Raw genomic sequence first — 13,246 nt, 5'->3', positions numbered from 1 at the left:
ATTGAGACACTTCTACATATAATATAACACAAGACAGCATATGATTAGGCAGTAGAATTCTGAGAAGGGGAAATCCAACTGGACTCATCAGGTGAATATTAGTAGAGGAAATGGAAATTGAACTAGGCCTTAAAAGATGGGTAGTATTTAAACAGGCCAATTCAATTATTTAATAAGTACTCACAATATGCCAGGCGCTATGCTGAAATACAAGAAGAGTGATTTGTGGCTGCTGCTTTCAAGGGGATTGATTACACTTTCAAGGGGCAACTACACATGAAGAAACCATATTACAGTGTTAAACTTGCAGCAGTAGAGGTGTAGCTACATAGAGGAATTGGGACGAGTAATTAATAATAACTGCTAAATATTTTGAGTACTTTGTGTTCAAGACCCAGGCTAAGTGCTTAATTTACATCATCTCATTTACTCCTCACAACAATTCTATGAAGTAGATACTATTTCCATTATACACATGAGAAAACTAAGACAAAATAACTTACTCAAACCTCACGTCACAAAGCTTCTCAGAACAGGATTCACCCACTGCCTGCAAAGGGATAGGGAAAAGAATGATCAGGAAAGATTTCATGGAATAATTACTCTCTGAAGGATGAACAGGATTTCTCCAGAAAGGTAAAGTGAAAGGGGGCATTTTGGTAGAGGTTCCAACACTTAGAGAAGGAGGAGACAGTAGGGACTCTGGTGTTTCTGCAGTGACTGTATCAAATGAGTCCTGGAAAGTGGCTGGAGACCCAGCCAGGGAGGTAGACAGGAGCCAGATTACAGAGGAAATGACATGCAGGCAGGCCTAGGAACCAGAGGGGATTACAAAGTCAGATCTGTGTTTTCGGTAGATCACCAGCAAATGGTGGGGATTTACAGGGGATGGATTTAGTGATGGACTGGTTGTAGTCTGCTTAGGCTGCCTGGTTTTAAATCCTGATTTTGATTTTTGTTTTTATCATTCTGGACAAGTTTCTCAAACTCTGTCTCAATTTACTTATTTGCAAAATAGAAGTGATGTGGTACCTACCATAAAGGGTGGTTATGAGGATTAAACAAGATAAGGCATGTAGAGTCCTACTTTAGGGACTATAACAATACATAAAATATGAGTCCTGCCCCCAAGGAGTTCACAGCCTATATGGGGATATAACGAAGATAGACAGGCAAGCAATTAGAATACTCAGATTTGGTGCTAAGATAGGGATAAACACAAAATGTTCTAGAAGCACAGGGTAGGGGTACCCATACAATTTGAGGAGGTGGAGGAAGGACAGTCAGGAAAATCCTTTCACAGACAGTAGCTTCTAAACTGAATCTGGGCCAGGCGCGGTGGCTCACGCCTGTAATCCTAACACTCTGGACGCTGAGGCAGGTGGATCATTTGAGCTCAGGAGTTCGAGACCAGCTTGAGCAAGAGCAAGACCCCGTCTCTACTAAAAATACAAAGAGGCCGGGCGCGGTGGCTCACGCCTATAATTCTAGCATTCTGGGAGGCCGAGGCAGGCGGATCATTTGAGCTCAGGAGTTCGAGACCAGCCTGAGCAAGAGCGAGACCCCATCTCTACTAAAAATAGAAAGAAATGATTTGGACAGCTAAAAATATATATAGAAAAAGTTAGCCGGGCATGGTGGCTCATGCCTGTAGTCCCAGCTACTAGGGAGGCTGAGGCAGGAGGATCGCTTGAGCCCAGGAGTTTGAGGTTGCTGTGAGCTAGGCTGACGCCATGGCACTCTAGCCCCGGCAACAGAGTGACACTCTGTCTCAAAAAAATAAAAATAAGGCCGGGCGTGGTGGCTCATGCCTGTAATCCTAGCACTCTGGGAGGCTGAGGCTGGTGGATCGCTCGAGGTCAGGAGTTCGAGACCAGCCTGAGCAAGACCGAGACCCCATCTCTACTAAAAAACAAAGAAAGAAATTATCTGGCCAACTAAAATATATAGAGAAAAAAATTAGCCAGGCATGGTGGCGCATGCCTGTAGTCCCAGCTACTCGGGAGGCTGAGGCAGTAGGATTGCTTAAGCCCAGGAGTTTGAGGTTGCTGTGAGCTAGGCTGACGCCATGGCACTCACTCTAGCCAGGGCAACAAAGTGACACTCTGTCTCAAAAATAAAATAAAATAAAATAAAAATAAAAATAAACTGAATCTGATGGAGAAGTAGAATTTATTTAGGTAAAAACTTTAGATTGGGAAGGGTCTTCCAGGTTTGGAAAGAACAGTATGTAAAATGATCCAGAAGTGTTACATTCTGGAAATAATTCAGAATAGCTGTGGCAAGCATGCACGGAGTGGGGCCAGAGACGGGTAAAAGGAAGCAAGAGTCAAAGCTCAAAGGGCCCTTTGGACTTTATCCTGAAGGCAATGAGAAGCTGCTGTTCAGGGATTTTGAGCAAAGGAATGACATGATAAAATTGGCTCTTTAGAATAATCTTTCTGACTGCAGTATGGGGAAGAGATTGGAGAATGTAAAATTTATGTATTAGTGGTTCTGGTAATGGGGTAGAAAAGTTGAAAAGGCGGTGGCTAGTGTGAGAAGGAAGATGATGACTTCCATTTGGGGGATGATAAGTTTGAAGTAACAGTGAAACACAGCATGTGGAAAATGCTGTATTACACTCCACTTAGTAAACCATTATCATGGGTGAGTTGAGTTGTAAGACAGACTTTATTATGTTGCTACAGTACTACAGGTGAGATATGATTAGGAGCTAAGTGGGGATAATGAAGAGTACACAGATTCAAGGGACACATGGGAAGTACAATCAACAGGATTTGTCGTGGAATGTGGGGCTTGGGAAGAGACAGGAGTCTAATAATAAAAAAAAATTCCCAGGTTTCTGGCCTGGGTTACTGGGTAAATGATGATGCCATATCCCAGATTGAGAATACAACTGGAAGAGCAAGTTTAGCAAGGAAGACAATGAGTTCAGTTTTGCAGAAAGGTTGACTTGAGTTGCCTATAGGGCACCCAAGAATAGATAACTAGTAAGATACTGGATTTAGTAGTCAAAGGGTTGGGGAAAGAAATCAAGATAGGAGATACAGATTTTGTGACTAAGCTATGAAGAAAACACATACTCTTCCCCTCAAGCGGCCTGAGGTGATCTGTGAAAATGGTTTGCTATTCACTTGACCCAGAAAACCCCACAAAATCATGTAAGTTAAGAGGTTCAAATCTTCGTGTTCACTTCAAGAAAACTCGTGAAACTGCCCAGGCCATCAAGGGTATGCATATACAAAAAGCCACCAAGTATCTGAAAGATGCCACTTTAGAGAAACAATGTGTACCATTCCGACGTTACAATGGTAGGTGTGCCCAGACCAAACAGTGGGCCTGGACACAGGGTCAGTGGCCCAAAAAGAGTGCTAGATTTTTGCTGCACATGCTTAAAAATGCAGAGAGTAATGCTGAACTTAAGGATTTGGATGTAGATTCTCTGGTCATTGAGCATAAGCAGGTGAACAAAGCACCCAAGATGCGTCACCAAACTTACAGAGCTCATGGTCGGATTAATCCATACATGAGCTCCCCCGGCCACATCGAGATGATCCTCACTGAAAAGGAACAAATTGTTCCAAAACCAGAAGAGGAGGTTGCACAGAAGAAAAAGATATCCCAGGCCGGGTGCAGTGGCTCACGCCTGTAATCCTAGCATTCTGGGAGGCCAAGGCGGGTGGATCATTTGAGCTCAGGAGTTCGAGACCAGCCTGAGCAAGAGCGAGACCCCCGTCTCTACTAAAAATATAAAGAAATTAGCCAAACAACTAAAATATATACAAAAAAATTAGCCGGGCATAGTGGCGCATGCCTGTAGTCCCAGCTACTCGGGAGGCTGAGGCAGAAGGATCGCTTAAGCCCAGGAGTTTGAGGTTGCTGTGAGTTAGGCTGACGCCAGGGCACTCTAGCCCGGGGAACAGAGTGAGACTCTGTCTCAAAAAAAAAAAGATATCCCAGAAGAAACTGAAGAAACAAAAACTTATGGCACGGGAATAGATGCAACATAAAATAAATGCAAATAACAGTAAAAAAAAAAAAAAAGAAAGAAAGAAAGAAAGAAAAAGAAAACACAGAACAGAAACACTGGGCAGCTGACCCTAATGAAGGCTAACACCAAAAGGGAATAGAGAAAAGGGCCCAACAAAATAGAATCAGGAAGATGTGGTACCCAAGGACAGAGTTTAATGGAGGAACTGGATCAGTCAATAGTATAAAATGCTATAGAAGGTTAGATGGGGTAAAGAATGAAATTATCTCACCTATGTAATAAAAAGTGCCAAAAGAAACAATGTAAGTGTTAAGCAAGTGTTACAGCCAGTGGTCCCGAGGACAAACCGAGCGGCACACGGAGAGTCGGAGAATCAAGGTTTATTCGCCAGTGGGCTCAGAGGGGTCTCGCCACCAAATTCTGAGCCCGGTCTACCTAATTTTTCCCATTTTTATTAAGTTGGGGTGATCCAAGGGGAGGGGGTCTCAGGTGACTAATGCCCACAAGGTAATAAGTTTAGTGTCTGCACCAGGCAATAGGATTAGTGTTATGCTGATGTGCCAGATGTTAGGTTAGTGATATGTTAATGCACCAGGTGTTAGGTTTAGTGTTATGCTGATGTGCTAGATGTTAGGTTAGTGGTATGCTAATGTGGGTCTTCCGTGAGGGGTGGGGGTCTCAGGTGGCCGCTGTGCCAAGTAATAGATGGGAGTTTTCCTTATGACAAGGAAGAAACGTGCCCAAATAGCAAATAATCATTTGTCAGGATTATGGTTAGGGTGTGTGCGTTTGTCCGTTTTCTGTACTTTTCAAGATTTTGGCAATGCGCATGTATTACTTTGATAATCAGAGGTAACTTTAATTCTAAAAATAATAAAATCACAAAATGTTAAAAAGAAAAAAAAAGACGGAAGAATATTCATTTGATGTGGCAATTAGTAACTTTTTTGAGACCAGTTCCAGTGGATTAGTATAGGTGGAATCTGGCTTGTAGAACTGAGTGATGTGGGGAGGTTTTGTAGTTGTTTTGGGATGAGAACAATTTAGGCACAACTATTGACAGAGTGAAAGGATTAAGTAAAAGCTGAAGCTCAGCAGAGAATGATAACCAAAACGCAGGGTTTTGAAAAGAAAGAGGAGGAGATGGAAGCAAGAGGACAGGGGGATGTGGTTCAGTTACACAACAGTCTATCTCAGCAGACATTTATTAAGCACTTACCATGTCCCAGCCACTGTACCAGTGGTGGGGTTAGTCTAGTTGGGAAGCCAGCTAAGTAAGAAATTGGTCTCAGGTAGGAGGATATATACCTCACTCTGCTTGAGACTCAAGGTGAAAATATAACAACAGGTAAACTTCAGCTGTTTGTTTGTGATTGGGGGTAAGCAACTGATGGGAGTCCTTGTCTGACAGCTTCACTGTTCTTTGTGAAATAGGATGTTAAGTGGCCAGTTAGGAGTTAGGGCGGTGGGAATTGGCCAGGGAGCTTAAGAAGAATAGCCACAGAAGGACATAAAAGAGGGGATGAAAGGGAGACATGGAAGAGAGAGCTAAACAAAATTACTAAGTAAAAGGGTTAGGACTAGGCACGGTGGCATGTGCTTATTGTCCCATCTACTCAGGAAGCTGAGGTGGAAGGATTGTTTGAGCCCAGGAGTTTGAGGCGGCAATGTTCTGTGATCACACCTGTGAATAGCCACTGCACTCCAGCCTGGACAACATAGGGAGACACAGTCTCTAAACAAAAATGAAGTTACGAAACAGTGTTGAGGGCCTAACAGAGTAGAAACCATGAATGTATAATGGTACAAATCCACATATTTGTACTGTTTTCTCTAGCAACACCAAGCTCTGTAAGTACAAGAGCAGAGAAGACGTTATTGTTTAGATCCTGGATCATGATTGGTAGACACATAAAGTGGACTGACAAGGGAGCAAGAGGATGAAGGTGCTGGTGAAAGATTGTTTATGGTGGTGGTTCCCAACCCTCAGGCTGCAGACTGGTACTGGTCCAGGGCCTGTTAGGAACCGGGCCACATAGCAGGAGGTGAACAGCAGGCAAGTAAGTGAAGCTTCATCTGTATTTACAGCAAAGCTCCCCATTGCTCTCCTCACCACATAAGCGCCACCTCCTGTCAGATAAGCAGCAGCATTACATTCTCATAGAAGCTCGAACCCTACTATAAACTGGACATGTGAGGGATCTAGGTTGCATGCTCCTTGGGAGAATCTAATGCCTGATATTCTGAGGTTGAGCTGAGGCGGTGATGTTAGCACTGGGGAGTGGCTGCAAATACTGATCATTATTAGCAGAGAGGTTGATTGCACAATAAACGTAATGCACTTGAATCATCCCCAAATCACTGCCCCCCATCCCTGGTCCCTGGAAAATTTGTCTTCCGTGAAACCGGTCCCTGGTGCCAAAAAGGTTGGGGACTGCTGGTTTAATGAATCTTTTTGTTTCTAGCTGGATAAGAATGTAGGCTAAGGAAGTGTGATAAACTTTGGTGAAGAGAAGTCTTTATGAGGTCAAAGAGCAGATGATTTAGAAACAAAAGAAGTGATTAAGCTAGAATCTCAGGACACTGAATCAGAGTGCTGTTGGAGTTTAAGATTTTAGAGTTGAGGCCGGGCATGGTGGCTCACGCCTGTAATCCTAGCACTCTAGGAGGCCAAGGCGGGCGGATTCTTTCAGCTCAGGAGTTCGAGACCAGCCTGAGCAAGAGCAAGATTACTCCGTCTCTACTAAAAATAGAAAGAAATTATATGGACAACTAAAATATATATAGAGAAAATTAGCCGGGCATGGTGGCGTATGCCTGTAGTTCCAGCTACTCTGGAGGCTGAGGCAGAAGGATTGCTTGGGCCCAGGAGTCTGAAGTTGCTGTGAGCTAGGCTGACACCATGGCACTCTACTCAGGGCAACAGAGTGAAACTCTGTCTCAAAAAAAAAAAAAAAAAGATTTTAGAGTTGGAACTCTTGCAAATAATAAGTAGGGCAGTGGAGATGTATGTTTGAAGTGGAGTAGAGGTAAAAGTCATTGGCATGTTAAAGAACTAAGGGAGTCCCTACATCTAGCTGTGAAGATAGTGGCTCATGTCTCTGGGGTTTTGCTCTGTTATCTCTAGTTTAAAATCAATCTAGTTTTGTTGTTTTTTTTTTTTTTTGAGACAGAGTCTCACTCTGTTACCTGGGCTAGAGTGCTGTGGCATCAGCCTCGCTCACAGCAACCTCAAACTCCTGGGCTCAAGCAATCCTCCTGCCTCAGCTTCTCAAGTAGCTGGGACTACAGGCATGCGCCACCATGCCCGGCTAATTTTATATATATATATATATATTTTTAGTTGTCCAGATAATTTTTTTAGTAGAGACGGGAGTCTCACTCTTGCTCAGGCTGGTCTCGAACTCTTGAGCTCAAACCATCCGCCCACCTCAGCCTCCCAGAGAGGTAGGATTACAGGCATGAGCCACCACGACCGGCCCAGCTGTAGTTTTGCGTTTTGTTTTTTTTTTGAGACAGAGTCTCACTCTGTTGCCCGGGCTAGAGTGAGTGCCATGGCGTCAGCCTAGCTCACAGCAACCTCAAACTCCTGGGCTTAAGCGATCCTACTGCCTCAACCTCCTGAGTAGCTGGGACTACAGGCATGCGCCACCATGCCTGGCTAATATTTTCTATATATATTTTTAGTTGGCCAGATAATTTCTTTCTATTTTTAGTAGAGACGGGGTCTCGCTCAGGCTGGTCTCGAACTCCCGACCTCGAGCGATCCACCCGCCTCGGCCTCCCAGAGGGCTAGGATTACAGGCGTGAGCCACCATGCCCGGCCAGCTGTAGTTTTTTATAAAAGGAAAATTAAAGTCTCTAGCTTAGAAAAAATACTATACTTGTAAGAGTTGAATCAGTAAATCAAGGTGTTTAAATGAATTCAGAATTATGCATGACTAGGGAGAAGATGAAGCCAAGTGCTAGTCCTTGTGTAGGAGTCACTAAGAATAGCGAAGAACATGAAGGAGTTTAACCTGATGGAATCAATTCCAAAGCATGAAGGGATGCATGCAAATACAGTATGTGTCCCTTAACGATGAGGATACGTTCTGAGAAATGAGAATGTATTTAGGCAATTTTGTCACTGTGAGAACATCACAGAGTATACTTACACAAACTTAGATAGTATAGCCTACTACACACACCTAGGCTATATAGTATAGCCCATTGCTCCTAAGCCACAAACCTGTATAGCATGTTACTATATTGAATACTGTAGGTAGCTGTAACACAATGGTAAGTATTTGCATATCTAGACATATTTAAACATAGAAAATGTACAGTAAAAATACAGTGTAAAAAAAATTTTTTAATGGTACACCTGTATATGGTGCTTACCATGAGTGTAGCTTGCAGGACTGGACATTGTTCTGGGGGAGTCAGTGGGAGAGTGAATATGAAGGCCTAAGACATTACTGCCCACTACTGTAGACTTTATAAACACTGTGTACTTAGGCTATGCTGAACTTACTTTAAAAAGTTTTCTTTCTTCAATAATAAATTAATCTTAGCTCACTGTTACTTTTTTACTTTATAAACTTTAATTTTTTTAACTTTTGACTCATTATAAGAGTCAAACACTTAGCTTAAAACACAAATATGCTAAGGCCAGGCGCGGTGGCTCACGCCTGTAATCCTAGCACTCTGAGAGGCCGAGGCGGGTGGATCGCTCGAGGTCAGGAGTTCGAGACAAGCCTGAGCGAGACCCTGTCTCTACTAAAAATGGAAAGAAATTATCTGGCCAACTAAAAATATATATAGAAAAAATTATCCGGGCATGGTGGCACAGGCCTGTAGTCCCAGCTACTCGGGAGGCTGAGGCAGTAGGATCGCTTGAGCCCAGGAGTTTGAGGTTGCTGTGAGCTAGGCTGACGCCACGGCACTCACTCTAGCCCGGGCAACAAAGTGAGACTCTGTCTCAAAAAAAAAAAACAAAACACAAATACGCTGAACAGCTATAAAAAATATTTTCTTATATCCTTATTCTACAAGCTTCATTCTATTTTTAAATTTATTTATTTATTTTATTTTACTTTTTAAACTTTTTTGTTAAAAATGACACAAACACACACATTAACCTAACCTGTGAAGGGTCAGGATCATCAAGATGTCACTAGGCAATACGAATTTTTCAGCCCCATTATAATCTTATGGGACCACTATCACATATGTGATTTGTCATTGACTGAAATGTCATTATGCGACACGACTATATCTTTGAAGAATAAGGGAATAGTGTCCCTTAGAGTTGTGCAAAGGAGTGGCTTTCAGCCAGCTGATGGTCTGGAAGTGACACTAGGGAGCTATGTGTATCTCAGTTCCCCTGCTTTCTGGTATACGAGTAAAAAACCCTCTAGGTCTGCACGTAAAGCAGTGTCCTGGAGGAAACCTAGCTGTAATTTGAATGAATGTGTTGAGGGAAATTCTTTAAAGAGAATGAGGCAACAAGGTGGGGAGAGGCATCAGGGATGAAAGCATTGGTGAGTAGGAGAGTTCTGCATTCGGGGCAGGGTCCAAAGATTATAGAGATGGAAACCAATTATGCAATAAATTAGGCTTAAAGTTCCCAACTTTGGTTTAAAAGTCGTTTGGTACTAGTCTTGACTGAAGGCTCAGGAGAATTATAGAGCCCAGTCTCCTCAGGGCCCTCTTAGGTAGCTGAGTGGTGGGTTAAGTGTTCTACCTCTGAGAAGACATTCTAGGTAAAAGAGAATGAAGTAGTAGTTTGAACAGTGGTTACAAAGAAGAACAAGTAAGCTAGACTAAAACAAACAACTGGAAGAGGGTCCTTCATTCACTCATTTAACAAGCATTTATTGAATTTCTACCACATACCAGAGACTCTCACTAGATTCAACATGAACAAGATAAAGGCTCAAAACCAACAAATCAAGAAATTCAGGCAGGCCCCTCACACCTGTAATCCTAGCACTCTGGGAGGCCGAGGTGGGAGGATCACTCGAGACCAGCCTGAGCAAGAGAGAGACCTCATCTCTACTAAAAATAGGAAAATTAGCTGGGTGTGGTGGCACGTGCCTGTAGTCCCAGCTACTCAGAAGGCTGAGGCAGGAGAATCACTTGAGTCCAGAAGTTTGAGGTTGCTGTGAGGTAGGCTGATGTCACGGCACTCTAGCCCTGGTGACAGAGCAAGACTCTGTCTCAAAAAAAAAAAAATACAAAGCATAAGGAAAATTATTTTATGCAACTTTGAAGGGTTTCCACCCCAAACCCCTGGCAGATGAATTGTTGTTGCACATTCCTTAGTGGATTCCAACTTACATGGCCACCATCCTGCTTGCTCTTGGGTTTTAGCATCTGTCCCCACACTCACATTTAGTCCTAAACCAAGCTGTCTTCAGCAGTTTCTGACCTCTACATTCACAACCTCTTCCTCCCACCCCCATAGAGGAACCAAAGCCTTTTGCTATATTTTTCCTCAAGGAGGTGTTTGGCCCAGGGTCACTCTTGTGAAGGTGGTGGGTCTCTATAGGTAGGGCCTCATTTTCTGGCTGCCTCCCACACCCCTTCCCCTAGAGCTAAAGCTTATGTAACTGACCAGGACACCACTCACTTTCTGGTTTGTGTCAACAGCAACGCTTTGGAGTATAATTCCAGAACACAATGGGAATAGTGTCCCTTAGAGTTGTGCAAAGGGAGTGGCTTTCAGCCTGCTTTCAGCTGTCATCAACCAAATCTTAAGGTGCTTAGGCTTGGTGAAGTGCCCTTTCTTTTTTTTTGAGACAGAGTCTCGCTTTGTTGCCCGGGCTAGAGTGAGTGCCATGGCATCAGCCTAGCTCACAGCAACCTCAAACTCCTAGGCTTCAGCGATCCTACTGCCTCAGCCTCCCGGGTAGCTGGGACTACAGGCATGTGCCACCATGCCCGGCTAATTTTTTTGCTATATATATTTTAGCTGGCCAGATAATTTCTTTCTATTTTTTTTAGTAGAGATGGGGTCTCGCTCTTGCTCAGGCTGGTCTTGAACTCCTGACCTTGAGCGATCCAACCGCCTCAGCCTCCCAGAGTGCTAGAATTACAGGCGTGAGCCACCGCGCCTGGCCGAAGTGCCCTTTCTTGAACAATGATTTATCTCAGTCTTCCCCATCTCTGTCAATGTCACTACCATTCAACTAGTTTTTCCAGAAACTTCTCTTTTGCCCTTACATCCCACATCCAAACCTTAATCTCAAACATGCATTATTGGAGATCACTGTCTCCAATGCTACTACCCATCTCTTACTTGATCACTTGCAGTAGCCTCCTAACTGGCCTCTAATGCACCAACACAGTTTATTCTCTACCCAACAGCCAGAGTGTACTTTTTAAAACTTACATCAGCTCACATAACTCCGCTAATCAAAACCATCTAATGGCTTTCTACTTGAAATAAAATCAGAATAAAACCAAACTCCTCACCATGGCCTATAAGGTCCTTTTGTGCTCTGGCCCCAGCCTCTTCCTCTGAAGGAATTGGTATTTCCTACCAATTCTGTTTCCCTTTCCCTGCTCTAGCCACATTGGCCTTCTTGCTCTTCAAATACAGTAAACTCATTCTTATTTCAGCACCTTTACACTTAGTGTTCCCTTTACTTGGAATGTCCTTCCCCTAGATTCTTGCTCCTTCACCATATTCAGGACTCTGTTTGAATATCCCTTCCTCAGAGATGTCATTCCAATCATCCTATCAAATCATCCTACCCCCATCACTTTCTGTATCATTCGCCTGTTTTAATTTTCATAACACCACTCCCTGAAATTGTACCTTTGTTTTCTTATTTATTGTCTTTCTCTCCTAGAATATAAATTTCAGGAGGACGGGGGTTTGTCTTGTTCACTGCTATATCCCCAGCATCAAGGATGTTGTTTGAGCTGGGTGAAGTGGCACATGCCTGTAATCCCAGCTACTCAGGAGACTGAAGCAGGAGGATTGCTTGAGCCCAGGAGTTCAAGTCCAACCCAGGCAACATTGCAAGACTCTGTCTCTTCAAAAAAAAAAAAAAAGAAAGAAAGAGAGAATGGTGTTTGACACATAATATGTGTTCAATAAATATCTGTTGAAGGAATGAATTGTTTACTAACTTATGTTCAGATTAATATATAAGTATTCAGGAAAAATAAGAGTTTGACCTCTTTAAAAAGTCTGGTGACAGCAGTGAATAAGCAGGGAAATGAAACCTCTAATGATCTAGGGATCTTCATTGGAAGATCACTTTCCAGACAAAGCTGGGTCTCCCTTTTGGAAAACTTTTAGATGAACCACATGACTAACAACAGGTAAAAGCCAAGTACTCAGATTATCAGCCAAGGATGGCTTTTTCTAGAAGACATTAAAATGTCTCCTTATGACAGGAAGAGACACAGCACTAAATACTGATAACCACATTGTGGTAAAGTGGCCCCTTCAAGTGAGAAAAAAGTTTTTGGTATAAACTGCAGTTTATTGACAGAGACACCTAGTGTATTTAGGTAGTATTTTTTGCACCTTGTTCTGGCATATATTCATCTTGGGCAGATGCTAGAGATTAAAATATGAGCCTGGCAATATAATGAGACCCCACCTCTACAAAAAATAAGAAAAATCAGTCAGGCATGGTGGCACACGCATGTAGTTCCAGCTACTTGGTAGGCTGAGGTAGGAGGATCACTTGAACCCAGGAGTTCAAGGCTGCAGTGAGCTATGATCACCCTCTGCACTCCAGCCTGGGTAACAGGGTGAGACATTATCTCTAAAAAATAAATAAATAAAATAAAATGGGAACTCTTAGTTATTAAATCTTTAATATTTAGATTTCAAAGACAGAACTAAATAGAATTTATACTATATATGAACTTTTCTCAAATTATTCATATATTAACTGCTAGGACAATATACCCATCAACAAGCATAATTTTTTTCTTTTTATTTTTTTGGAGACAGGGTCTTACTATGTTGCCCAGGCTGCATTCAAACTCCTGGGCTCAAGTACTACTCCTGCCTCAACCTCCCAAGTCATTGAGATTACAGGCATGAGCCAACCACACCCAGTTCCAAGCATCATTGTTGGTCTAGTGCCAGTTACCTACCTTGTCATCCCAAACCCAATTAATAGCATCAATCTGACACCTATCCTGGAGTATTTACATTTTTAACTGGAGACAAACTCTCACGATAGAAATTCAAACATCAGCAGACTTAAGGGGGAAGTTTTTTGGCAGAGGCAACTTACT

General features: G+C 42.8%; 1 protein-coding gene and 1 long non-coding RNA gene across 4 annotated transcripts in view; one reads left to right on the top strand and one right to left on the bottom strand.

Annotated features, from left to right (window-relative positions):
• LOC123633942 overlaps positions 1-13,246 on the bottom strand; it is a 38,330-nt gene that overhangs the window by 8,273 nt on the left and 16,811 nt on the right. For all 3 annotated transcript variants that reach the window (XR_006733833.1, XR_006733834.1, XR_006733835.1), the window contains one exon: positions 504-550. This is a non-coding gene — a long non-coding RNA (uncharacterized LOC123633942). The remainder of the gene's footprint in view (positions 1-503; positions 551-13,246) is intronic.
• Positions 2,172-3,677, top strand: LOC123633936 (60S ribosomal protein L17-like). Its single transcript, XM_045544982.1, has one exon. It carries the CDS (start codon positions 3,122-3,124, stop codon positions 3,653-3,655), a length of 534 nt encoding a protein of 177 aa, XP_045400938.1. The 5' UTR covers positions 2,172-3,121; the 3' UTR covers positions 3,656-3,677.

This window comes from Lemur catta, chromosome 3 (genome assembly GCF_020740605.2).
Source record: "Lemur catta isolate mLemCat1 chromosome 3, mLemCat1.pri, whole genome shotgun sequence".
Lineage (NCBI taxonomy): Eukaryota > Metazoa > Chordata > Mammalia > Primates > Lemuridae > Lemur > Lemur catta.
The sequence above is the reverse complement of the archived record's forward strand: the minus strand, read 5'-3'. Positions and strand labels throughout refer to the sequence as shown.

Excerpts from the sequence above, each read along its gene's own strand:
- LOC123633936 (XM_045544982.1), top strand. The coding sequence starts at position 3,122 with ATGGTTTGCTATTCACTTGACCCAGAAAACCCCACAAAATCATGTAAG.